The following is a 27,947-nucleotide window of genomic DNA, read 5'->3' as shown; positions in this document are numbered from 1 at the left end:
TGAATCTTTCTGCTCGCGCAGGCACGCGGCACGTTGAAAGGTCGCACGTTCCTGGCTGCCGACGTAGGCTATTCCAACGCCGTTGAACTGCTTTAGGTGGATAAAAATGGCTCAGAGTGTTTCGTCTGCGACACCAACCACCGGTAGCTCGTTTCCACCGAACGCCGCGCTGGCTGCGCCAAGGACCGCGACAGGCAGGAAAACCAACATCACTTCAAGCGGTGAGCATTGCGATATATCATGTGGCAGAACTTGAAGTTACGCAAGAAAACACCAAAACACATGCGCATCCGTTCTGAGCATGTATTCGACAGAGTTCTTGTCGATTCCAGCTTATATCTAGTGACCGAGCGTCTATTCTCGCATGCACTAGTAGTGTGGCCATTCAAAGAAGGCGTACGTCGGTTGTCACCCATACATCTCAAGCCTTCGCTCTGTAGAAAAGAGCGTGTGATTCAGAAACCTAAGCTAGTAATTTTCTTTTCCCCCTTTTCATATTGCAATTTCCTACTTATTTTAGTTGGACTTAACCTTTCACTTTTGCCGTTTTTCTTATTGCTTCCTAACTGTACAGTGATTCACTAGGGGCGACCTGCCATCCCTTCTGGGCATCCAGCTGCAAGCATCACCGCGGGCACACGCGTCTTCTGCTTAGACCATGCAACACCAACTCGCCCAATCCGCTGCCCTTCTGCTATTTAAAGGCTGCAAATAAGAAAATTAGACAATTACCAGCACATGTGGCTTTGTCAAGATTACACTGATGGAATATGCTACGCATCTAAAGTCAATTTAGTCCAATTAAAATTTCGTCATAGTTGACCTTTAAGTAATACAAATGTTAATAGTAAATATAACGTATATATATATAGTGGGCCGAAACCGTAAGGTAATCGAAATGTGCAATTTAATTTGTCTAAGGAAGTTTCATGCAGCTTTCGTTACATATTACGTTTGCCAAGCAGTCTTTTATAGCTAAAATTGAATCTTTGAGTTAACAGCTTCAATGTCGCCTACACAATATTGCTTTGAGGATTGCAATACAAGAATCAAAAGAAATAAGTTCGGAGTCTGGTAACAATGAACAGATCCCAATATAGGTGATTTATTAGCACTTCATTCTTAAAATTGTGGTGTCTTGCACAACTATAACGAACACGAACAGGCAACGCAAGCCGAAGCATCTGTTTAAACTCCGTTAAAACATCAATTGTCTCTGTTTAGTACATTTCAGTTCCCATGCAACTAGTTCATAATGCCAATTTTCGACGCTCATATTTACACAGTTCCTGCCAGTCACTGCTAAGGCTGACCTCATTACGAGGGCGGCGTTCTCTCCAAGTATATCTCGCTATGTGGGTGTGTGTGGGTGTGTGTGTGTGTGTGTGTGTGTGTGTGTGTGTGTGTGTGTGTGTGTGTGTGTGTGTGTGTGTGTGTGTGTGTGTGTGTGTGTGTGTGTGTGTGTGTGTGTGTGTGTGTGTGTGTGTGTGTGTGTGTGTGTGTGTGTGTGTGTGTGTGTGTGTGTGTGTGTGTTGGCATTAGTCATACTTGAGAACATTCTTTACATTCTTTTACTCTTTGTGTTAGAGTGTGGCAAAGATATCAGTTGTGCCACCGTTGGGATATTCTTGAATTCTTGAGTGCTATCATACGTTTAGACTTTAAAGTAGACTTTATTTAATGGCAGCAAGACTTGTGGCTGCATATGGGATCTATGTCACTAACTTCTATTGCACTACATGGGTTGTACGAACTTCTGCAACAGGGTCGTAAGAATATTCTCGCTCTCTTTGACGCGTATTTAGAGGAGCCGTTGCCAACCCCACAATTTAGAAAATGTTAGTACTGTCCCTTTCAGGTGTGTCTCGCACGGGTATTCATAATACGGCAGCGTTTTGAGTGTCGCTTAGGCTCGAATCTTCGTGTAGATTGAAGCGCGTAATTTACGCAAAAAAAATGTTTTTTTCATTAGTGCGGGTTCTTTGTGGACAAGAGAAGGAAAATGTTAGTGCGCGAGTCGCACGAAAGCGGATGATTTGCGGACTTTATTCGGAAAAGGTGGATTGCTTTGAGAACGAAGCTTTGTCTTCGCGACCTGTACTTGTCTCGGTGTCATCCTTGCCCAAGTTAAAGAAAGTATTGAAACGCGTCCTGGGCAGTAGCTCAGTCGAAAACTGACACCGCGAGAAGAGGCGTTTAGCACCTCGGAGAAAGAGTCTCGGAGTATCCTATTCGTCTATGACGAAACGGAAAATATCTGTTGTGATAAGCATCCGTTATTTGAGCTTGTACAGCTTGCCAGATTTTTGTGATTTTTCTTACTTCTACCAGGGCTTCCAAATTCCATAAAAAATGCTGTGGCTTACAATATTTACCCTACACTTTGTAGGAAAATTGCCTGGTGGCCCTACAAGGCAATCAAAATGCGGAAAATAACCTATAGTAGGGTAATTGCCCTACGTCTGGCAACACTATTACGAAATTATCCTGCATTTTGTCCAAAAATTACTGGACGGCCCTACGTCCGGTAACCGTTATCCGGCAACCGCTTTCTAACCACGGACCTTTCAAGTGATAATTAAAGCCCCGCCATACCGCCGCAACAAACTGCATGAGGTGAGAGAACAGCGAACCACGTGATGCAAGCACACAGTGCGTAGAAAGAATGGCAGATACCGAGATCGGCCGCCGCACTACGTAGAGGGCCCTCGTGTGTCGGCGCGGCTACTACATTTCGCCTTCAACTTATTAATCCCTTAGACCAAACCGAGACTTCGAAGAAGATAACACCTGCATCTCGCTCGGTCGTTTGTCCGCTATGTCGTGCGCATCTTGCCAGTGGCAACTTCGAAGAAAGGATCGCTATGAATCGGAGGAAAGCCCCGCAAACATGCATCGTCGAGCAGAGCCCTGCAGAGCCGGGCAAATCTTTCGATCCTACCGGGCGGACCTGCAGGGCGGCGAGGAAGAGCAAGGCATATGCGCAGTGTGCAAGCTGCCCTTCGCGCCAGGCCACTTGAATGGGATCAGCCGGCAGTTAGCTTTATGAGTGGCCGTGAGCAGGCGAGAATATGTGAAAGGGACCCTGAAACGATTTTGACGATTTTCTACAAACGTACTGAGTCGTTAGAGTAGGTTCTTCTGATCATTAATTGATGCATCTAAGTGCTCTGCGTAAAGCGTGTAATTTATTATAAGGTTTTAAAAATACACATCGCTGCCGATCGCAGCGCACTGCTCGGCGGAATTTTAAGCCGCCCCTACCCATATGATGCAAATAACCCATATTACGTCACATGGGCGAGCTATCTGATTGGCTGACCAGGGCGCGTGGTCGATAATTTTTCCAACTTTATGGTGAACAAATGATGCTCGTAATAGTTGGAATGTTAGTTACTTTGTTTTTGTAAAAAGAAAATAACTGAAAGAGAATACACAAGAATAGTTTTTTAGTACACTTCAGCACTTCCGGCACACAGCAAGTGTCGTCTGCTTGTGTTACAACGTACTCCATATTGACGAGAACTCCGCGGTCAGAGTCAGTCTCAGTCTTTTCGCGAGCACTATGATTCGACTTTGTTGCCTTGTGGACTGCAAACCTAGCGACCTGCAAACCGCGAGTCCTGTATTAGGGCAAACGCAAGCGCAAGGGGACAGGGTCTGGCCGCTTGACTGTGCCGGGATGAGCCACGAGATGAGGGCAAATGTGAACGGTCTGCACGGTGCAGCCACCTGGTGGCACAGAGCTCAACCATACACAGTAGCAGCAACGAAGTTTATTCTTTGCTGCTGGTGTGTATTTTTCGCAGGAGTGTAATCATCAACACGTTGATTTATAAATGTTTAAAATGCTTTACACTTGGTTAGTGCAATATTAGCGCTTTGTTTGACTGGTTAAGCGCTGCGCCAGCAAGTGTCTGGACCGTGCAGACCGATCAGGCTGCTCACGTACGTCTACGCTAAAGTTCCTTCATCAGCTTGAGTTTATGCCTCCAGTCATTTGCCGAAATGACCAGCTTGCCTGTTTTTAGCGGAGTACCGGACACGTTCGGCGGTACGACAGAATGCTCGCAACGCAGGCTGCTTCGATAGCTCTCGGTCGACGGCCAAGCGGCTAGCGGAGAGGTCTCGCGCGGCAGGGGGCGTGCTCCTAAACAACCGGAAGTGAGCGATGTGACGTCGCATCGTGACGCTGAACCGGTGAAGGCGGAGCTTAGCGCCGCTCGCTCGGCGAGCGAGTTGAGGAGGAAAAGCATAGCTAGGGAGGAGGGTAACTTCTAATCGCTTGCAGCTCCATTAATACGTAACGCTTCACTTAAATTGTGGTGCGAATGTTCTACTTAAGCTGTACCCTACGCGCCTACAAAATTTGTCCGAACCGTTTCAGGGGCCCTTGAAGGTCCCTAGGTAAAACAAGTAAACAAGTTTGTTTTATCTATAGAGACCCTAGAACAGGTCACCTGACTGCACCGCCTGGGAAGAACAACTGCAGCGATAAGGTAACGCGACGAGCCGAGAAGATGCGGTCGTACTCATCCCACCTCATGGGAACTTCTTGCTTGAAGCGTTTCCTTCCACTGTTCGAATGCATGTAAAACGTGGAAATGGTTTTATGAGACAGGGGCGTAACCGATTGGTATGAAATTTATTGCACTTAAAAGAAAAGGTTCAATTCTAGTGACGCAGAATTTCGATTTAGGCACCTAAATTTATTTAAACAATTTCAGAAAATTCGAAAGCTGAAGAAGAAATTCGCGCTCGAAGTTTACAAATTTCGCGAGATCGAATCCCGGCCCCGGCGGCCGCATTTCGATGGGGCGAAATGCGAAAACACCCGTGTACTTAGATTTAGGTGGGCGTTAGCACCTAAAGGAGCAGCACAGAGTAAGCACTTCAGTTTGTTCACAAATGCGTCGTAATTATTTTCGGAAATGATTTCTGCAGGTAGTTTATTCCAATGATAAATGGCAAGGAACAATGGTGAAAGACGCATAAGTTTGGTGTGAGCTATCTTGGATTGCACTTTGAGGCAGTGGTCTAATCGGGGGAAAATGCGATGTGCTGGTTTGATATGAGATTCTGTGAACGGCAAAGAATTGATAGAGCTTGTGTAAGTGACATAGCCGGGTGACAAGTCCTCGCTTTTCAAGTGAGCTTAAATTTAAAGATGATTTCATATCTGTGATGCTGGAGTAGCGAGCGTATTTCCTTGTGATAAACCTGGAAGCCTTATTTTGAAGTGATCCCAGTTTATCGGCAAGATAAGCTTGATGCGTGTTCCAGATGAAACCGGCATATTCTTGTTGAGATCTGACTAAAGTTGTGTAGGCTATAAGAGTTTGGTTGCCTGATTTGCAAAGTGCAAGTTACGCCTAATGAAACCGAGAGTTTTGGATGCTTTGGTGGTTATCTATTCAATGTGCTTCATCATCATCATCATCAGCCTGGTTACGCCCACTGCAGGGCAAAGGCCTCTCCCATATTTCTCCAAGAACCCTGTCATGTACTAATTGTGGCCATGTCGTCCCTGCAAGCTTCTTAATCTCATCCGCCCACCTAACTTTCTGCCGTCCCCTGCTACGCTTCCCTTCCCTTGGAATCCAGTCCGTAACCCTTAACGACCATCGGTTATCTTCCCTCCTCATTAGATGTCCTGCCCATGCCCATTTCTTTTTCTTCTTGAACTAAGATGTCATTAACTCGCGTTTGTTCCCTCACCCAATCTGCTCTTTTCTTATCCCTTAACGTTACACCTATCATTCTTCTTTCCATAGCTCGTTGCGTCGTCCTCAATTTAAGTAGAACCCTTTTCGTAAGCCTCCAGGTTTCTGCCCCGTACGTGAGTACTGGTAAGACGCAGCTGTTATAAACTTTTCTCTTGAGGAATAATGGCAATCTGCTGTTCATGATCTGAGAATGCCTGCCAAACGCACCCCAGCCCATTCTTATTCTTCTGATTATTTCAGTCTCATGATCCGGATCCGCAGTCACTACCTGCCCTAGGTAGATGTATTCCTTTACCACTTCCAGTGCCTCACTACCTATCGTAAACTGCTGTAACCTCCTATATGAACAACACAATCAATGTGCTTGTGCCATGTCAAATCAGAAGAGATGTGGACACCTAGGTATTTGATTGCAGGAACTTTTTCAATGGCCACTTTACCGATAGAATAAAAGATGGGTTCAGTGACTCTAGCCGTCGTAAATGTTACAAGTTTCGTTTTCGAAACGTTTATTTCCATATGCCATTGTTCGCACCACTTAGCGATATTGTCAAGATCTGATTGCAAAGCGTTAGTGTCATGAGGGTCAGTAATCTTTCTGTAAATAACACAGTCGTCCGCAAATAGCCTAATTGTAGAAGTGAGGTTGCTGCTTATGTCATTAATGTAAATAAGGAAAAGGATCGGCCCGAGCACCGAACCTTTAGGCACACCAGACTTTACATGGGTTAGTGCGGAACAAAACTCACTGGCAGACACGAGCTGCTGTCTGTTAGTTAAAAAGTTAACAGTCCAGTTCAAGACGTTGTTTATGTTTAGATTTCCAAGTTGAAATATAAGACGATTGTGAGAAACTTTGTCGAACGCTTTTGCAAAGTCGATGAATACGGCATCAATTCTCATTAACTGGTCTATAGCGTCGTGCAGGTCGGCCACGAGTTCAAATAACTGACTCGCAGGAACGGCCACACAAGAATCCGTGTTGGTTTCAAAAAAAAAAAAAAAGTCCTACTGACCGAGATACTTCACTATTGCTGATGATATGATGTGTTCCAGAATTTTGCAAGGTATACTCGTTCATGAGATGGGCCTGTAATTTGAAAGGACAGAAGAATCTCCAGATTTAAATATAAATATAATGCGTGCGATTTTCCAAGCGTCAGGTACAATTTCTGTATCAATGGGTTGCTGAAAAATTGGGACGAGTATGCGAGCTATCACTGGTTTCATTAAATTGAGCAATTTTGGACATATGTCATCGCGTTCGGGGGCTGAATTACTCGGCAAACGATCAATAGCTTGCTCAATGCCTTCCTGCGTAATTAGGATGTCATTCATGTCCGCGTTTATACTAATAGCATTAAAACCTGTGGGAAGTGGTATTTCGTTAGTAAACACGGAACTAAAAAGTAGGTTCAATTCGGTGGCAACCTCAGACGGCTGAATAAAATCACCGTCTTTTACTATTGTTATCAGACTGTTGTTATAATGGGAGAAAGGGGGAGCAATACCAATACCCAATCAGATCCGAACTTGGTCCTCACATACACTACCGGTGCTTCACGGGTCAATGCCATTCTCAACCGTCATTTGAACATCATGAAACAGAGCATCACACTCGCTATTGTCCTCAAGCGGCCGCCTCGTGTGGTATACAGAAGAGACAAAAAATTAAGGGATTTGTTAGTCAGGGCGAGGACACAGAAGCCAAACGCGCCCAAGGGCTAACGACCATGTCGGGAACTTCGTTGCGAGGTATGTCGTCACATGACAACAGACAGAGCCGAGGCATCGAACTCGTCCTTCGTATATAAAATTAACGAAAATTTTGATTGTGATTCCAGTAGCGTCGTGTACAAGATTCGATGCTAGGTGTGTAAGCAGGAATACATTGGACAAACAGAGACCCCTTTTCGCCTGGGGTTCAACAATCACCGCGCGCATGTGAAAAGTCTCCCGAATCTACCCTTCTACAGGCACGTTCGAATGGCAGATCACACCTTTGAACGCGTGAGCGTCCTGCCCTTGCAGTCTGGTTTCCAACACACCCGTGCACGCGAGCAGAGAGAATCTTTCTTCATGCATAAATTTGCCTCCGGGATATGCACTGAGCAGGATCCCGGAGGCAAATGAGTGAGAGTGCAAAAGGTTTCACCTTTTTCTTTTAGACTCAACGAACATCATCAAAGTTGGCGCAGCGGTTGCCGAGAAAAATAATTTCCCCATTCTCATGTATTTAGAGACAGGAGCTCTCGACCTAAAGGGACACTAAAGTGAAAAATGATTTCTTCTGCATCAGTAAATTACCGTTCTACAACACCAAAAACACCACTCTTACAACGATAAGACGTTTGGTAAGCCAGAAAAAGCGCAATAACGAAATACGGGTGGCAACGCCTACTTATGCTCCCGCACCTGGGGGCTGTGACGTCTTGGATTTTCATGGCATCTTCTAGGGCCTACTAATTACGTATAGCGGTACAGATTTATTACATTGTGTTCTAAAGGAACCAAATATTAAACATGGCAAGTTTCGGGAACCTTTATTCAGCCAACGCGGCCCAAACGCGAAAACATACTGTGGAATCCCTGACGTCACGCTGACGTACCGGCGCTGGGGTTCCGGCGCGAAATTCAAATACTGATACTTGGACCTTCATCTTCTCATCTAATAATCAAACTATTCTTTTAAATGACTGTCAGCAGGGTTCTCAAACAATGCTTAATTAGTCTAAGCTGATTGAGCAGTCTAAGCTGATTGAGATTGAGTCAAACTTTCGGTAGCATATACAATAACTGTAGCGTTGGCGAAAGGGGGAACGTCCATGCCCTGCGATAACGTACGGGTACATGTGACCGAGGGCGGTCATACTGCTATGGAGAACAGAGTAACAACATCGTAGATGCGGAAAATTATTCGGTTGCCGCGTAGCCCCGGCACCGAAAGCTAGTTGTGGACGAAAAAAGAAGGTATTTATACGTATAATGCAATGCACGCAAATATGTATGGTCTGCGGTATTTTATGTCGGTATATCACGCACGTGCAAGCAATAAACGTATTATTGTTATTATTATTATTGCTTGTTTCTTGTTTGTTTGTTGAATGGCCGCCCGAGGCACTCTGCGTGTATTAGCGGGCTTCTTTCACTCTCGGAAAAACACCTTTATGTAGCACGTATTGAGCAACAGAAAGCTGTATCGGTAGTTTTTCATGTCGCTCTACAATTTTCTCATTGACATCTTTCATTTAATTATTTGAGAAGTTGAATAATTAATTAATTAGGACTAATTATGTAGTTAGGTAGAATGGAAAAAATTATATGAGTATCTCCAAGCGACGGGAAACAACGTTACCTTGGTTCTGTTCAGATACGTGGCATTCGCATATTTTTTTAAACTCTGACTAACATTATCTGGTGTCGTCAGTACTTGGTTAACTTGAAAGCGTGCGAGAGGTGTGCAATAAGGGGTTATTCATTCATCGATGCGTTATACGATCCACGTGGTATTATTCGGTAATTCTTCAGTGCGCACCCACTTAACGTAAGACAAGCATGGGGACAGGCTCTACTTGCCTTTGACATGTTTAAGAGCGCTTAAACAGCGCTGCAAAGCTCGTGAAATAAGTTTTACTGCGAGTCTAAAAATGTCTCTAAAACGTAAGCTTGGCTTCGCACGTGTATATATGTCGGTGTCAGAGCTCGATTGTCCTCGTGTAGTAAGAGTTCAAACGCTGTCGTTTACGGCTGTGTAGAGCTACCGAAACGCTCTGAAATGACCAATCGAAGGCGAGATGAGTGATCACGGAAAGCCCCGCGCGAGCAAACAGGCGTCGTACAAGATTTTATCGAGAGCAAGACAATGCTAAAAAGTTATACGTATATATTTAACCAACGCTATGCGCCATACGTAAACATGTGCTCACAGTGCCACATCGTGGTTGATTAGCCACTATACAAGGTTGTACCAGGTCGCCGCTACTGATGTGGTAAATGAAAAAGCCACGCGGTTGGCGAGAATGCGCTTTGGCTTCCAATGCGCGTATGCAGTAGACATTTGACCTAAAAACGAGCTTTGAATGTTGGCTTCTCCACATAAATAATCTTATTGCGGCGCTGCACCTGGAAGTTCTGCAGGAGACCTAACAATATACTGTACCACGGATATTTATTTGATTTGTTACAGTGAAGCAGTTGAAGAAAGTTCCGAAACGGTTTTCGTACGGCGGCGTGGTCGAAATCAAATGTGAATTATCGTAGAACAGCCAGTAAAACGCAGCCTGTATCAGAGCTCTGAATCTGCTTCGAAACATAATTATATATACGCCAATAGTTATAGAATAAATGTTACTTTGCATATGCCTCACGCCAATAGACGACGTCTTCTTTTCGCGCGGTTTATATTGGCAAGAAATTCGAAATTTTCGCTTTTCACTGGCTCCAGGTTTTGAGGTCATCTGTATGAGGGTTATCACGTCTGGGCTATGAGTATGTTCTTGCCGTAACAGGGGAGTTCCACTACGGATCTGGTGCGGCAGCATGTACGCTGTATCAAATGTCAATCAAGTCAACCTGCGTCGGAGCCTCGTAGTGGCCGTCTGGACAGAGAATCGGCAATAACGTGCAGCCGGCGTCGGCATAGAGCTAGCGCAGCATGCAGGAACGTACGCCTTGTTTTCTTGGTGGGCAAAGACACGAGCGAAGTGGCGTATCAACTTATTAGGCAATGAAGGTCGGACTGAAGCGTGTTAGTATCTGTATAGTTGTAGAGGGGCACCACACTATCGTCTGGTGTCCGGCACATGAGCGACTGGCAGGAAACGCTAGGGCAGACCGTATTGCTCGAGGTTTGGACGTCCGAGCAACGGCATGGCCTAGCGATGACCTTCCGCCGAATTCTCGTGACATCCTCCTACAGCAAAGGCAGGAGCGGAGACGTTTTGGACATCCTCACTCCGATTTAAACAGCCAACAGGAGAGGGACTGGCGTCGTATTCAGACGAATACATACCCCAACCTGCACCACCTACACAGAATACACCCCACGAGGTTCACTGACGAGTGCCCGTGGTGCACAGACACACCCACACTAAAACACATCGCATGGGAGTGTCCCAGGAGGCCTCCGCACATAGACAGTCCCATATTACACGAACATCCACTAATGAGGAATAGGCAGTGGGAGGCATTGCTTCCGGACGAGGGTCGGGAGAGCCAGTTGGCTCTTCTAGACCAAGCCCAGTGAGCCGCTCGTGCCAGTGGGGCCCTGGAATAGGGGCTCCAACCATCGTGCCTTGTTTTATTTACATTTAATAAAGTTTTACTCTCTCTCTCTCAGTGAAGCGGTAAATGCACAGAAGCCGGATGAAAGGCGGACACGTTTGATGCTACAGATAATATTCATTGCAGAAACAAAGGGCTCCAGAACAGCGCCGCGCGGTACGCCTGACGTGACTTCCCGGAAGATCGAGTGATGGTTGTTATTCGCATGTAACAGAATCGCTGACAGTTAATTAGCCACGCATCTAGCTAATAATAAAGGGGTTTGAATTTCAGTTGGCATGACAGATAGGCAGAAGTGCCACGGAAGCGTCAGTGCGCGGCCCGTATGTATGTCGTCTGTACTTTAGCAAAAGGCTGCGCATATACGTGTTCGCGCGCGTTTTCCGATCGCGTTATTATTCGCCGCCATGTAAACGCGCTAAGGAGTCCGAATTCGCTACTTGTCCAGCCGCAACGTCGACCAACCGTTCGTCGGTTGGGGGCACGTCGTCGGCCAGGACAACGTCGGCGTCGCAGCCGCCGGCTCCGGCTGTGCGCGCGCGCGGTGCGAGCGATGCTCGGGAGACGGAAGGAGGAACGCGACCGGCGCCGGCCTCCAGCCCGGCTCCCAGCAGCCAGGCCTCGTCCGAGTGCGGCGACCTCAACCTGGTGCCCCCGCCCAGGCCCGGACGGCGGGTTATTCCCCAGCTGCTCAGCCGCCTGCAGGGGTCGAGGCGCCTGGCGATAGTGCTGTCCGCCGCGCTGGCCGCCGCCCTGCTTACTTTGCCCATGGTCGCTATTCTCGTCTCCGGGAAGGTGCGTCGCTTTGCGGTTTTATTTTCTTATTTCTCTCTCTTCTCTTTTTTTTACGCGAAGCTCTATTTGCCTCTTCGACTTTCTCACTGCTGCTGCTGCTGCTGCTGCTGCTGCCTGGCACACCGCTTCAGGGTGGGTGGAGGGCGGCTTGGGGGGGGGGGGAGCGTTCAGAGCGTCTGTATACACGAGAGGAGCGCGGCAGAGAGAAAAGGCGACGCGACATACTCGTTTGGATCTCATGCGCCGCCTCGACTGTGCACGGTGCCCTCTGGAGCTCCCTGGGAGTCGCCACATTAGCCCCTTGACAGATGTAATTATCCGTGACCCCCTGAAAAAGCATTGCAGAAATTGCAGCGCTTACCTTTCTATTGCAGAGGGAAGCTAGACAGACTGGCAGAGAGGAAGGGGCGAGGGTGCAGAGAACGGGTAGAACCAGAGTCCTTTAATGCAAGAATGAAAAGCATTGAATGACTCTGGAAGAACCAACGTTGTCGCGAAACGAGTGAATAAAAGCCTTGCCACTCTTCGTTCGCAGTTCCCGTATACAAGTGGGGTAGGGGATATGGAAAAGGTGTGCGTGTGCTTTAACCGGGCGCAATAAGAAATAATCCGAAGCAATGAAGTAAACGATAACTTCCGAGCTTCGCTTAATGCAAAATACATAAGAACGGGGACGACTTGCTAAGCAACAAGGTGTTTGAGGCACTCTGAAACGCGAAGGACGCGATGTAGGCTGGGCCCATAACAGCGACTCGTTCCGTTGACTTCGCGCCTGTGCTACTGGCCTTGCCGTTCCCTGCCAGCACCACGGTGAACGCGGTCTCTTGTACGCACAGACGATCGCGTGGCGCTCGTCGGGTTCCGCCGGCACCGCGCTGTACCTGTGCAACGACTCGGTGTGCCACGCCGAGGCGCACTACTTCGACGACAAGCTCGACTCGGCGGTGTCTCCGTGCGACGACTACTACGCGCACGTGTGCTCGTCTCACTGGCAGCGGCTGCTCGGGGGCGCCGACCTGCGCTCCGCGCCGTACGCCAGCCAGAGCCCCGGCTACGCGTACCTGGCGCTGCACGAGCTGGCCGCCGCCTACGTGGCGCAGGACGCCGACCGGGTTCACCAGAACAGGCACCACTTCGGCCACCAGATCCTGCTGTTCGTCGCATCCTGCGCGAAGGTACGTGTAGTGCACGCGACGGCAGTGCTCCTCGTTCCTCAGTGCCTGAAAAAGAAAATGAAAATGTTTTTTTTTCTTTTAAAGGAAAGATTCTCTTGCACTGTTATTGAGCGTTGGTGCCTAGCACATTCAACATAAAAGCACTGTAGCTTACACGTCTATAAGTGAGGGCACCTGCTACAAGTGTTGCAATGCGTGGTTCACAAACAGCCGCCTGGTTGCTTGTTGTTCTTTTACAGCTGACAGCTAGACAAAAGGGATGGAACATCGCAAGCGCTTGTTGGACTCCGCCAATTGATGCCTCCTAAAACTTGCTCCACCCCGTATAGTTTCGCTACCTATACGTATAGCCCGCATTCTTACAGTTCTTATGATAGAACCACGCGAAAGCTTTGTGGATTCACTTCCAGTTGCCTGCAAAAGTTCCGAAGAATTTCCGCCGTTGCCCTTCGCCAACGGCGGAAATTCGGTTGTCGCGCAACCTCGTTGTGAAACGTAGCGATATACACTGGGACAACGACGTATATAGTGTCTGCGCTCACGCAGGAGTCCTCGCGGACGTCGCGCGAGACGGACTCTCTCACGAGCGTGCTGCGGTACCTGGACCTCGAGGGCTGGCCTTTCGACGTGACGCCGAGGGGCCGCAAGAATGTGGCACACATCGCGGGCAAAGTGGCCGGCTCGCTGGCCATCTTCCCGTTCGTCACCGTGGGCCTCGAGCGGCTGGCTTCTCTCCGCGACGACCAGCAGCGCCAACCGCCCAGAGAGAGGCTTCTGGTTGTCCTCGGACAGGTGCTGTCGCAGTGATCGTTCCTCCTGCACGTTTTACGTCCGCCTATAGGCATGGCGCCGGGACAACTGCGCGTGCTTAGATGGTCCAGCCGCACGCACGTGCATCGTGGCATGCTGATTCGCACACGTTCATGTGCTGTGTTGATTCGTTCAAATATTCAAGCAGGCGATATAGCCTCGGACGAGGCTGATCAGTCAGTGACCTCAGTTCATCTGTCCCTCCGTCCGTCCGTAACTGACATGGCATGTGCTGCAACCGCAGCAGTTACTCAGGCCACTTGACAGTCATTGATCATTCTATAAATTACTCCAGTGTTCCAAAACAGCAGTCGGACAATAATGAAAGCGTTCAAAAATAGTCCTCAGCACTATCTGTTAATTGCGTGCCGCAAATGCACCGTATTCAGAATTTCGGACAAATAAAACCGGGGGGAAACGCGCGTACTTTACTCGAAAAAGGCCAAACATCTAACATCCTCCTTCTTCTCGGTGTCTTCGATTACGGATTACATTACTGCGAGCTTAATCGATGTGTATCATCGATATGTCATCGTTCTCACGGTAGCTTTTGCGAAAAGGCCTTTTGATACGCAACTTGGGCTGCCATTTGGCTACCAAATTCTTTAGGGCACTACCGTTTCTGCCGTGTTGTCATCGAAACAAGCCCATCTCCACAAGGAGTATGTGCGCACCCAAAGAAAGCAGAGTTTCCTTAAATATTGCAGAGCGCGCGTAGATTTGACCCGGCGAAACCTGATTTGACAAAGCGAGATCCTGCACGGCCTAAAGGAAACGTCTGTGTAGAGTTCTCGCCATTGTACATTACATTGAGACTTACACGTCGAACCAAATAAAGCTCTAGCCAGGTTGGTTGGGGGGCGATCTAAAATCGCGCGACGCAAGAGTTCGCAAGAGCCGAAACGGAGTTCGGTGTCCGCGTGTACCCACTCTCGGTCGCAGGCGCAGCTTCTGCTGTCACCCCACGAACACATGGACGGGAGCCGCGCCATGGACTGGTACCGGGAGATCGTGGGCCGCGCGGTCAAGTTCTTCTACACAGGTCGCGAGGAGAACAAGATCATCGACGCCATCGTGGAGCTCGAGGCAGGCCTCGCTCGCTCCATCGAGAGCCAGCCGTCGCGCAAGCCACCGCTGTTCTTCAGGGTAACTGTAGCGAAGATTTGCTCTAAGTGGAAGTCGAGTATACGGTATACAAAAGCATTTCCGACGTATGTTCAGCATGCCATCGCTACTGCGTATGGTTCTCGTCTACGTGATGCTGACGGTGTGTAATGAAGCTTTTAACTGCTTTCTGTATGTTATATTTTAAGTCACAATCACACGAAGCGTCGTAGCCCGGCGCGAAATAGACGCGGCGACTAATTGCCAAAAATACGTCGGAAATACGACTCGTGCGGCTACTTTGCCGGCATGTTCGCGTCGATTTTTTTACACGTTGCGCGAAGAGCCCGCTGAAATTCCGTTCGAAACTGGGTGTCCATAAGCGGTTACCCTTTATTGAACACCGCAGACCGCTGAAGCGATTATCAAATCCACCGGGCTCTCTTCGCTATAAGAAAAGGCTTTATTTAGCTCGGGGCCAGCTTCGATGCCGCCTATGCGAATACATGTAAAACGCAGACATGCTTTTGCGGGACAACCTCTGGTCCAATTTGAATAATTTGTGTTGAATATGAAAGAGAAAGTTGAATTTAACGACTGTAACAGCAGAATTCTGATTTGTGATCTGGATATGTTTATTTATTTTTTACACAAATTGCCGAAATTTCCTAAGCTTAAGAAGAAACACAAACACGAAGTTTACAAATCTGTCACCCTACACCACAATCAAACACGCAATCCTGTAAAGTGCATCCGTCAGAGCATCTAAAGCGGTCAAATTTACAGTCAGATTACAGAATTGTGATATCGTTGTTTCATCGCTGAGTTACACAGTTGCAACTCTATATTTCGTACTTTTTCTAATTTTTTTAGTTTTGCAATTCTTATAACATTTTTTAAAATTAAAAAAATGACGACCTAAACAAAAAAGCCGCTTACAACAGTAATTTGATTTTAACATTTTCTTTTAAATCTAACAAACCTAATCAAATTCGACGCAGTGGCTGCCAACACGTATTCTTTCAACGTGCAGCCGAGGACCTAATGACAGTCCAGCTTTATTTCAAACGTACAATGTAATAGTAATAAATAAAATTAAAAAAAAACTCAAGTAGAGTGAATGCCATCGCTACACGTGGTGTCACATCATCCGTGCTCCATTCGCATTCACTCGAGCTGTACTATATAGCTCTCTCCTACTAGGCACCAAATATCAATGCTTTGCCGCACAACACTTTGTATATAAAGTCCTACTACGACATCGGCTCATACATGACAGCCAACGCAGTCACTTCCTCCCTCTAAATAGCAGGGATGCTTATATAAATGTACCATTGGCAGTTACGAAAATACAAGGTTGACGCTTTCGATATATAGTTTCGGACGTGCACATCTTCCGATGGCAGTGCAGTATATGACTCTATTTTTCTGCCATGCTTCCTGTGGGATGGCGGGCTTATTTTAGCGCTGCAGTTTTTTTTTTCTTCATTTACTGGCGCTTCCTTGTATCGCGATTTTCACGAAGCCCAGATTTCGCTTCGTTATTTTGCCTCTGTATGTGCGGTGCAACATATACAGTAAAAGCTCGTTAATTCGAACCGCAAGGGGAAGCCGCTTCAGTTCGAATTAACGAAAGTTCGAACTAACGAAAGTGAAGGAGAGCAACAGTACACTGCGATTTGGAAGCAGTAGGGCATGTCAGAAATTTGGCGTGTCAGAAAGTGATGGCGTGTGCCGAGTCGAAGCTCTGGGTCCGACTGTGCCACACCACCGATGTCCAATGAAACGAACATTAGCGGAGGCTTAACACCATCACAATGAATCGCGACGGCCGATGCCTCCTAAGCTGAAAACAGAGATGCACAACCGATGAAGACTGCCGAGACAAAGACGCTGAACATGCGAAGGTGGCGAAGGCCCTGATTCGTTGGTTCTTGATTGCAAGCGCAGCTGCGACGTACTTGATTCACTGTGTTTTGGCGCTTGCCGTGCCATCTCCGCACAGCATTAGCAGCTGTACAAGATTTGCGAAGCCTCCGAGATTCGCAGCGGGCAAGAAGTCTCGGAGGTTACGTAGAACGGAGAGGCGGCAGCCGCCGCTGCCTTCTGGCTGACCCCGCGTCGGTTAGATATTTTTCCGATTTTGCCTTCTCTCGCCGCCCTCTCCGTTTCGGAGGTAATACAGTCTTGTGTGTAGGCAGTAGGCGCGTTTCTCTGGCCGTGTGCCAGGCGAGCGTAGTTCGAATTATCCGTGAGGGAACCTTCTCGTGTTCGAATTAACGGACTTCTTTATACATAGACTTCTTTGGAGCTTGGCCGGACCAAATCGTACAGTTCGAATTATCCATAAATTCGAATTATTGAAGTTCGAATTAACGAGCTTTCACTGTAATACCGGCGACACATGCATGGCCACTTTCGATCGCGATCGAGCCCGATCCGGGTCGACATGCTCGACCCGTGATTGGCTTCGATCCTCCCGCAGCTTGCGCAAAGGAGCCAATCGCGACCGAGAAATTCGATCCCTATCAGGCTCGATCGCTATCGAAATTGCGCCCTGTGACCACCGCGTAAGTTGTGATGCTTAGGCTGTGCTAAGGTGGCACGCTGAGCCGCAGCTGCAGCTACCTGTTGTCACAGAACGACCTGAGCATGTTTATGACTGTGCACTCTACACTCGTAAAAAAAAAATAAGGAAAAAAAAAGGTTGGTGTCACCTCCTTTGCTTACTGTCATATTCCGGAAGGAAGTTCGTAATAGCCGATGGACAGCGTTTGCTCGGTGAGCGTACTTACTTGGGAAATGAGGGGTATAAGTACGCTCGAAAGTGAAGTTATGCATAGGTTAAACAAGTTATGCATGGGTCAAGCAGTCAATACCGCAAAAAGGGGTTGTCACGGCACTCCGTTTGTTTATAAAAATTTTCACGCTTAGCTCAGCATTTCTTCATCCGGTTTGCAAACGAAGCGCATCACTTTCTTTTTTCTTTCACCATATGTAACGCACGATCACATTGTCGCAGTTCTCTTTTGTCATACTCGCATAATCAACCAGTGGAACGACGCTCATATCTCATGTTATGACGGTTCCAGAGCACTGATGTTCCGAATGAGTAGTGGGATAACCGGAACTGCGATAAGACTTTTTTTTTCTTCAATTGTCCGTAACTTTAATGTCATAGCATGCTTACTAATTAACCATGTTTAAAATGATCTCTCCAGCTACTTTCGAGATACAGGCATTACAGGCCGCATGACGCCTTATGATTTGCGTGTACGCTTCTGTGCGTTGCACATCTGCCTGACTAATGGCGACCGGTTATGGTACGAACGAAGGCGAAGTGCTATAGATGCGCACGCGTTGGGGATTGTTTCTCGCGCATGTATTCATCGCAAGAGCCACGTCCACGTTTTTCATGTCATAATTAAGGCAAGCAAACTAGTCATGCTTGTGCACGCTGATTGCAAAAATGACTACACCACCATTGGCTTGGCGAACTGCCACGCGGATAAGCTAGAAGGGGCTATTCCCGTAGGCGGGTTGGTTCCCGGGGTTGTCATATCAATGACGCGTATGGTAAAAGCACTATTGCCGGTGTAATATGTGACGATTATGTTCCAATTACTTTCTTTTTTTCTTTTCGAGATTCTGGAGTAAGCGTGTGTGCGAAAAGTAATATTTGGGACCGAATTCGAATACGAATAGAATAGTGCCAGAACCGAATCCAGTCTAATATCAAATAGTTTTCGAATAATGAGCAGCCGTTTATACAAACGATACAAAACGATGCTCATATCCTAGTATTCATAACGTTAAAATTTTTTCGTCATTTAATTGCGTGCACGGTATGAAGCTTTGTTTATTAAAAGCACGAATGGAACTTGATGCCCACGGGGTTGCATTTATCGTACTTCTTTCTTTTTTTTTTTCCAATTTTACCTTCGATTGCACACATTTCACGTTTTAAAATATTCGAAAAGTGTTCGAAAAATATTCGTACTTACATAAATGTGGCTATTCAATTCTAAGATACCGAATCGATAGAATCGAATGGGTCACTATTTAATTCGTTATTAGAAACTTTCGAATATTCGTGCGCCCCTAAAAAAAGGTATAGGATCAGGCTAAATAAATGGTTAAATTATACCTGCACTCCTCCCTCTCTCCATCTGCTGCGCCTGTTATCTCTATATCTACCAAACTCTTTCCCTTCTGCTCCACACTGTAACCTCACATTGTCCCCTCTCCTTTCCATCCCCCCGTACTTGTGGTAAAGCAGCGCAATTAACGTGCAGTACTTCTTACCGAACATACTGTCTCATTGTATATCTCGATCGAGATGGTTTTCTGTATACTCCGTCTCACAAATCGTTTGCAGCACTGTGGAAGCTCCTTAGCCTCCTTAGCCAATAGGAAGGCCGAATGCTCCTCGAGACATGTTTATTCGGGGCCGCGTCGTCTGCTCAGCGGTTGCCGGATTCGCGGTAAAAGGATGTATACATGCGCGTTCATGTACGTGTCATGTACCAAGCAGAAGCAAAACACTGTAATTCTGTGTAATCAGACAGTTACGCCCGGAACTACATTACGCTGCGCAAGGATATTGCCTGTGTACGCCTCGTAGCATACCTTCGGCAGCGCTGCAAGCAAGCTGTGAGGTAGAGTCTGCAGTCAGCATCGCGCGTTCAATGATGCACGTTATGCATGCGCGCACTAGTAGCGGAGAGCCCGAGGCCCCCCTCTCGAGCGCGTGTCTGCGCCTTGCTCAGGTGTCCCTAGGCAGCGTGCCGGGCGGCTCCCGCTGGAACTGGGTGCTGTTCATGAACGGTGTGCTGAAGGGCAGCGCGGCAGCCGCGGCCATGCAGCCCGTGGCCGTGCGCTCCATGCTGTACCTGCAGCGGCTGGCCAGGCTCACGCAGCTCACTCCGACCGCGGTGCTGCTCAACTACGTCGGCTACCGCCTCATGGTCGCCATGGCGCCCTTCCTGCCGGGACCCACTGGTGAACACTTGGTACGCGGGAACGGAACTGCGTGAACTCGATGTGCTAGCTACGTTACAACAACTATGTTTAGTAATGATCAACGCACTTCGTTGTAGTTTCATTGTGCTCTAAGGAAAGACGGAATTCTGATATAATTTCTTTTTCATGCTGGAGTAACTTGCTTGCACGTGTTTAACTGCACATTTGCTGTTCTCGACCTACCCGATGAAGTATAAAGTCGGCCGCAATAGCTTGCGGGGCACGAGTACCACGACAAATGTGAATGTCTGGTCTCTTAAGGCACGCGATCCTAATTTAATGAAGTAGCTACGTAGGTCGCACAAGCTACTACTTATAGAAACATTAAATTCGAAGCAATGTGCCCAAGCTTTGCGAGTATTCAGTTTTTTCGTAAATCCTGTGTGGCCCAAACTTTTTGTGGGCGACTGTGTATGTTCACCTTGCTTTCTTCGCTGAAGCATGTTTTACTCAAGAGCGCATAAGCATGCAGAATAAAAGCACTGTCGTTGAGCGGTAGAACTCGTTAAAACTGCGCTAAATATGGGACAGGGAAGCTACTCCTCCATAAAGTGGTTGCCGGCAATCCATCGTTTTCAGAGTGGCATCGAGCTAACTGGAACGCATAACTACCACGTCTGATGTGGTGTTCACTCTGTTAATTCCATCGTATAGATATAGCACATTCCATCTGCTACTGGTTCGAATCCTTCATATCTCTTTCTGGGACCACATGATAACCCAGTAGCCCACTTAACGATTTTGTCACTATTCTCGTTTCCTCGGGCAAGAGGTTGTCGCAGCTTTCCAAGAGGAGAATTTGAGGACGCGAAGAAGTACCACATACTGGCGACTGCTTCTTAAGCCTCCGGCGCGGTCCCGCGGCTAGCTCACCCGCCTGTCGTCTCCTTGTACAGGTTTCCCTGTCGGTGGAGGGCCGCCGCATCCCCGGCATGGAGCGGCTGCAGGCGTGCGTACAGTTGGTGGAGAAGGTGTTCGGCGCCGCACTCACCGTCATGCTGCGCCACGCCACGCCCTTCCTCAGCCAACCGGACACGGCGCGCAAGATGCTCGGCCTCGCCAACAGCGCCGCCGACGCCATGGCACACTTCATCAAGAAGGTCGGCCATCTTATTGCTCGCCTCCGTGTTGCTACTATATATGCGCGAGGATGTCACTGCGGCCTCGCGCGCCTGTTGTATTCCACAATCACGTGCTCACACGTGACATTTCGGCAGTTGTGCTTCAATTGTGTGGCGCTGTTCAAAGGGGTGCCGCAGCTTTGGGCGTTCTCTCGCGAATCAATCGGAAACGAGCATCGTTGCAAGGTTAAACGTCGGTGCCATTGCATCAAGAAATGGAAAGTATATACATATGCGTGCTTTTTCCGTTCGGCCGCGTCGCCGCAGAATGTACGCGTATTTCCGTTTTTGTCTCGATGTGTTTAGTGGCTGGCGAGACTGCCTCCTTGTCTTCGCGCTGATAATGCATGACAGATTATGTGAGGGAGAGTCTTCAGCATTGCGAGCAAACTTGCTAACATGGTGAACAGGACGTGAGCACAATAATATATTAACGATGAGAAAGGGTCATCGTTATTCGCAAAGTGTTCGACGTTCGATTCGATTCGCTTGCTATACTATATATCGGCTTGATATTTGGTTAGGTCTCAACATATTCTATCTAGTTATCAAGTTGATCACCTCGATTCATCGGTTAGAGGCAGTAGATTTAGTGATTTAGTCAAGCTTGAGTAGTTTTTTCACGCTTCGAGGCAATGACTCCAATCGCCCTTTACAGTGTTTAGTAAAACACCAGCAACTGCTCGCACCATCCCCGATTGCCAGAGTGCCCGCCAGGCGTCTCTCTCGGCAGTGCGGAGTTGCAACGGTACCTTTCCCGCCACGCAGGCTCCGTGGCTGTCGGCGGAGGACGCGAACGCGACGCTGTCGCGGCTGTCGCAGACGTCGCTGTCGCTGGGCGTGCCCCGCGAGCAGCCGGGCGAGACCGAGCTGGGACACCTGTTCGTGGACGTGCCCATGCTGAACGAGCGCAGCCTGCTTGAGAGCTACTTCCACATGAAGACCGCCGTGCAGCGTCGCTACTGGTCCGTGCTGCAGCGAGTGCACCGGAACAGCTCTGCAGCTGCCCGCGCTGGAGCCTGGAATAACGGCGGTGCCGTCGGCTTGCACGACGTCAGCAGCTTCGACCTCGCGTACAAGTACGCCCTCCGCTACTTTGCCACCGCGCCCGCCTACGTGCTTTCACCGGAAGGCTTAGTGAAAGTTGCTGATACTCTGTCAGGATTGGGGGCTCAATTCCATCGCTCGTAACCCGTTGTCAAGATTGGAGTCCGGCATGAATTAGAAGGTAGCTGGCCCATGCCGTCCTCCAACTTATCCACGCTGAGGACGTTGATGAAGGGAAGGAGTGCAGAAGGACTGCTTCTCATCGAGAACGAGGAATATGGGTTTATTTACAGTATCTACATCAGTCTAGCATGACAGCGAGCTTGAGAGAGTGTCCTGAGCATCCGATACCCAGGTGACGTAAACGGCCGCCTCTTTGCGCGAGGGCGCGCACACACACACACACACACACACACACACACACACACACACACACACACACACACACACACACACACACACACACACACGCGCGCGCACACACGCACACACACACACACACGCACGCACGCACAGAGAGAGAGAGAGAGAGGTTCATGGAGCCCGCCGAGGTCCGACTGTCTTCGCAGAACTCGGGACTTACTTCCAGAACGGTGCGTGGGAAGGGGTCTCCGTCGACGTTCCCGCGGCAACTCCCCCGCTCATAGCAGATCGGGTCCGCGGTGGCGAGTGCAGGCACAGTGCCTGCTTAGCCGAACTCGGCTCCAGCGACGGAGAGTTGAGGACGCGCGTATTGTTCTCGACACACAGTCGAGTTAGTCACGCCGTGGCTAGAGGTTTGCGGCGACGCTCCAGGAAAAGTTGACGCCCGCGGTCGCAACTGGTTGGCAAAACTTGCGCGTCAGCGGGCCGTTCTTAGCAACTCGCGTTGCGTATTTTATGGTTTCTTTCTACTATATTGCTAAAAAAAATTACGTATTGCACACTTTGTGTTCTTTGCTGTAATGCTCATTCTTGTTTTTTTTGGTATCGGTACATGCAGCGTGCGCGATCTTTAAATGTTGTAATCAGTTCCCATGACGTTTGTAGGAGTGCTGGGGCCCTATATAGAGCCCCAGCACTCCAACAAACGTCATGGGAACTGATTACAACACTTAACGAACGTAAAACTATTCCAATACATTTTTATTCCAATCTCCTGACGTCAACATTGCGTAACCGCCGACGTAAGCATCGGGCGGTCACCCGCAGGGTTCTCTCAACAGACGAATCAAACGCTCTCCCCATTCATATGAGGTTCCCTTTATTCGCTTGAAAAACCAATAACATTGGCGACACTGAGCGGCTTGCCTTATCGAATTGGCTGACAAGAGGCGAGGAGCGCGCTCAAGTGGAAAGGGATTCGATGGGGCCGCGCCACTGCACCTAAAATGGATAACAGCATGAAGAGGGTGGTGCCGGCGTCTTTGACTGGTGCGCTTTCCCTTACTTAGCTTGCGGTTGCTGGTCGGAAATCACGGCGGCATGCAACTGCAAGATTAAGAATGCCGCTAAAATGGATCCTCAGCAAAGAAGAGTTGGCAGAACGAGGGCGTAAACGTGCCGAAAGTGCTCTAAAATGTTACACGGCCTCGCAAGAAGGTTTATTACACGCAAATAAACCCATGCTTTGCGGCAGGGGCGAGTAGCCAGTGCCTGAGCGATCGGTGGCAGCCATCTTTTATTCCCTTCGGAACGAGGCAGCCTGCGGCTATTCAGAAGAAAATTCAGTTTTTTTCGGCATATTAGTGCATCTTTAACGCGTTCAGGTCACTTTGACGCGGTGAGTTTTTGTGGTTTTGTGACGTCGCGTGACAGACAGGTCAAGTGGGTGCAGCCCGAAAACTTTTGGCCATTAGCCGGGAGCTACTGGCGAAAAGGCGTCGAATCAGAAATAACTATTTTACTTTTGTTCGGTCAAATCATGCATAATCAGTATGTACACCTCACATCAGACGTGGAGCTATCGCGGTTTTCGTGACGTCTCGTGATAGACAGCTGAAGTGGGGGTGGCCCAAAATGTTTTTGACCAATCGCGGAAGACTGATTGCAGAATTGGAATAGAAATGTTTGGAATAGTTTTACGTTATAGCGCCCCTGTATACGCTTATTACGTGGTGACGGCGCCTTTCTCCATCTGGGACCGGTCAGGCGCATTGTATAGACTTCGTTTTGCAGTGCGAGGTGCCATCGGCGTAAACGATTGGTTTCCGCAGATCTGCACGTCTTAACTCTTAAAACACGGGATCCGCGAAGACTCACTAAAATCCGGGCGAGTTCATTGGTGCTCATTAATGGATCGAGCTTTCGCGTTGTCCTTATTTCGGTCGCGATACAATGAGTGGCGATATCTGCACGCGGTGGTGCAATGCAGGCACGATCCGGAGCGCAACAGCGTGCTGCTGCCCTACGGCGTGCTGGGCTTCCTGGCACGCGTGCAGGACGTGCTTCCCATGCACGTGCCCCGATTCCTGCCCTACGCCCTGCGGGGACTGTTCGCCGCCGTCGCCGACATGCAGGTACGCGTGCATGTATATACTCGCACACTCGCTGTTGCGATTGATGTTGCGAAAGACGGAAGTGCGTGACACGTATGGTGCTCAGTCAGATTGCTCGCGGGCGCTATATACAGTGCCAGCTCCGGTGGCGCTATGAGAAACCTAATGTAAGAAGCGCAACTGACCGCGCCCGCCTTGTATACGTGCACATATACATGCAGACCGTGCACGACGATCGGCCGTCGTGGAGCCGCGCCACGTCGCTGCGGTTCGCGCACCTGTCGTGGTGCTTCCTGCGCCAGTACGGCGAGGTGCTGTCGGCCGAGGCCGGCTCGCCCGCCGGCGGCGTCACCGACGACTTCCTGGCCGAGATCGTGGAGGACAACGCGGTGCTCGAGCCCCTGTACCGCGTCTACGTCCGCTCGTTCCCGCTGCGCGAGGGGCGGCCGGCGCTGTTCCGCCTGCCCACGCTGCGCGCCCTGTCCACCGACGAGCTGTTCTTCGTCAACTTCGCCCTCGGGCACTGCGACCAGCCGGCGACCGCGGCGCGAAACGGCACCGCCGCCCGCCAGATCCTTTTCCGAGAGCGGCTGCCGGCCAAGTTCAAGGTGCGCGGTCTGTTATATTTATATGCACGGGCAGAATCGGTAATTTATATGCGGACATGGCACGCAATTATAGCGAAGCTAGATTCACACAAGCCGTGCGCGGGGTTTCGTGCCGGGGTTACGTTGTTCGAACTATATGCGGTGTTTTCAAGTCACCGCGTCCGCACATATGGGCTGCTGTGGGACTTTGATTCTATAGGAGAAAGTCTCCATGAGACCTATGCTGCACCTTTTGCCTGGCCTTTTTTTTTTGCCATAGGAGGGTTGGTTTTTGTTGCCGACACTTAAGTTTACGCTAACCGTAGGATTAGCGTATGCTGCGCGAGTTTAGCAGACGCAGCAAGCGTCTGTAGGTGGAGCGAAGTCTACGTTTCTTTTACGTTAACTCGGCCACACGTGAAAGCCACGCGCCGTCAGCGCACATTTAACTGTTCGCTTATTAGTACACATACTTTTTTTAAGACCCATCACTGTCGGCGGGACAAAACGGTCATCCCTGACGTGCCTGTGTCATCGTGGACTTATACGCTCGTCTATATGCGGCGAGCATTCCGCTTCCTATGCGCTTCTAGCAGCACGGGCAGAGGGGAATGTAGAAGTTAAGTAACATATCAGAGTCTAGTAGACGCAATACAGACACTTATATGCGCGATTTTTCTAACCAGTGATCCATTATTTTTGTTTCTCAAGTCACATTCTACGCGTTGAAGGTATATATAGTATATACGGTGCAGGTATGACCCCAACGCAGGCTGCACCGCAGCCTGCATATACATCACTGGTACATACAGCAACTTCCTTGCGCGGTCTTTACGGCGAAGCGGTTAGCCTCTAATTGGTCGGGATTTTTCGTGGCGGGCTCACCCAAAAACAAACGGCAGCTGGAAAGCTCTGTGTTTGAGTTTCAGCGCAACAGAATTACGTTTTCTCGTATATTCGTATTACAATCCGATGCTATCATGTCTATCATGTCAAGTCGTACTTACGCGTTACACTTTCAGAAATTCAACTAGTTCAATAAAGCACTTGCGCTATATTGGAGGGCCTGCAAGAATTTGAGTGTATGCTGCCCTATAGCTGTACCTAGCGGCCGCGGCCACTCAGACAGACCTCAAACGGCAGCTGGAAAGGTTTTTGTCTTTCGGTTTCCGCGTAACAGATTTATGTGTTCTCATATATTCGAATAACAATGTGAAGGTATACCGTGCCTGCAGCTTGTGTGCAAGTCGTACTTAACGCTAAGTCGTACTGTCGGCGGCGGCTGCTGTGAATCGCGCCAACGCGTCACCCACACGCTGGCTCTCGCGACCTCCAGATTAGCGAGGTAGTCGCGCCACACTTCACTCCGTTTGCAACGTGCCGCACGAGACAGATTGTCCGCGCCAGCCAATATATCGCGAAATGAAAACGCGTATAGTGCTGCGCTCAAATTTCGCGTTAGGGAATATCGTAATCGTCAGTGAATTTTTTGTTTCTAACGTCGAGTGTTACCGGTCAGCTATCGGAGTCTGCGCGACCGTGACGGGGGGTGAAAGCGGACGGCATGGTCTCGTAGTATACTGCAGTGTATGCAGCCTATAGACTAAACGAGTGGCTCTTGTATAGGGCCACCCTCAAATGCACAGAAAGCATTCTCTCATCCTCTTCTTCTCATCGTAATACATCCCTTTATATGTTACTTGTTCCCTATACTTTCCACTGCCGTTCCCGATTTCCCGGTGCAGAGTATAGCAGACTAGAGCGCGCCAAGCTCAGATCGACCTGTCTGCCTTTCCTGTAAATAAAATCTTTCTATATCTTGATGTGTCGGTTGCTCAGATTGGCATACGTCTGCAGAGGATGTGTTTTTTGAAGCTGCACAAGCAATATTTGAGCTTCGGAACTCAAGAAGCTGCTGTCCCAAGCGACACATTAATTGACGCTAAACGTGAACCGTGAGCTTGGAGTCGTCGTGGGGTGTATATATCGTAACTTTTCGCTGACCTCAACATATAGTGGAAACAGGTGCGCGATCAGTTGTGTTTACCTGGCACGCAAACGAGCGCAGGTGAACGTGCCGCTGAGCAACTCGGATCACTTTGCTCGCGTCTACGGCTGCAAGAAGGGTTCGCCCATGAACCCGTTCCGGAGCTGCTCCGTCTGGACCGCCACCGGATGATCCACGCACCATCGGCTGGTCCATGCACGCGTGCGGTGCGCCTCTTCAGCGCACTGCAGAATGACGCCGAATGGCGATTGCAATAATAAACCTGCTCTGCTCCTTTCGTGCACCCACGGGGAGCGAGCTTCCGTTTCTTTCTGCGTTTCTTATTTTACTCACCAGACTGCAGTGTTAACTTCCGAAGGTGAATCCGGGATTGACATACGCATATAACTCCCAGGCGGAAGAAAATTTGCAGTATCTGCACTCAAACACATGCTGTGGGAGTGCAATGTAGTTATAGGAGGGATGGCAGTTACTCCGGAGACCCTGTCGTCGAGGTGGGTCACCGCTCTGCGCAGCTCAGACCTCGGAATCCAGATGTGCGCAGTCCAGCAAGCCCGTGAGGCGGCGTTGAGGCAGGGCCTTCACGTTCCCCCGTGGGAGACCTGAGCCCGGGTCGCGTTAAACCTTGCCGGACGTACAAGAAAGTTGTATCCATCCATCCATGCACGAATGTAGTGCGAACACTCTTACAGCGAAGCTGTCTGTGGTTAGGATCCCGGGTTTCTTTCGCGTCCGTCACGTCGACAGAAAACCCAGGCCGATCCCGGCGGCAGTGCAGGGCCAGGAGCAATG

General features: G+C 49.0%; 1 protein-coding gene across 1 annotated transcript; it reads left to right on the top strand.

The window, feature by feature from the left end:
* The first annotated feature begins 86 nt into the window (after nucleotides 1-86).
* On the top strand, nucleotides 87-27,465 carry LOC135914457 (neprilysin-1-like). Its single transcript, XM_065447322.1, has 11 exons — nucleotides 87-221; nucleotides 11,458-11,804; nucleotides 12,641-12,979; nucleotides 13,526-13,771; nucleotides 14,732-14,935; nucleotides 19,663-19,905; nucleotides 20,812-21,015; nucleotides 21,805-22,115; nucleotides 24,437-24,581; nucleotides 24,782-25,168; nucleotides 27,216-27,465. The coding sequence occupies exons 1-11, from the start codon at nucleotides 107-109 to the stop codon at nucleotides 27,324-27,326; spliced, it is 2,652 nt and encodes an 883-aa protein (XP_065303394.1). The 5' UTR covers nucleotides 87-106; the 3' UTR covers nucleotides 27,327-27,465.
* The last annotated feature ends 482 nt before the right edge of the window (nucleotides 27,466-27,947 follow it).

This window comes from Dermacentor albipictus, chromosome 1, assembly GCF_038994185.2.
Source record: "Dermacentor albipictus isolate Rhodes 1998 colony chromosome 1, USDA_Dalb.pri_finalv2, whole genome shotgun sequence".
Taxonomy (NCBI): domain Eukaryota; kingdom Metazoa; phylum Arthropoda; class Arachnida; order Ixodida; family Ixodidae; genus Dermacentor; species Dermacentor albipictus.
This window is presented reverse-complemented; position numbering and strand designations above follow the sequence as displayed.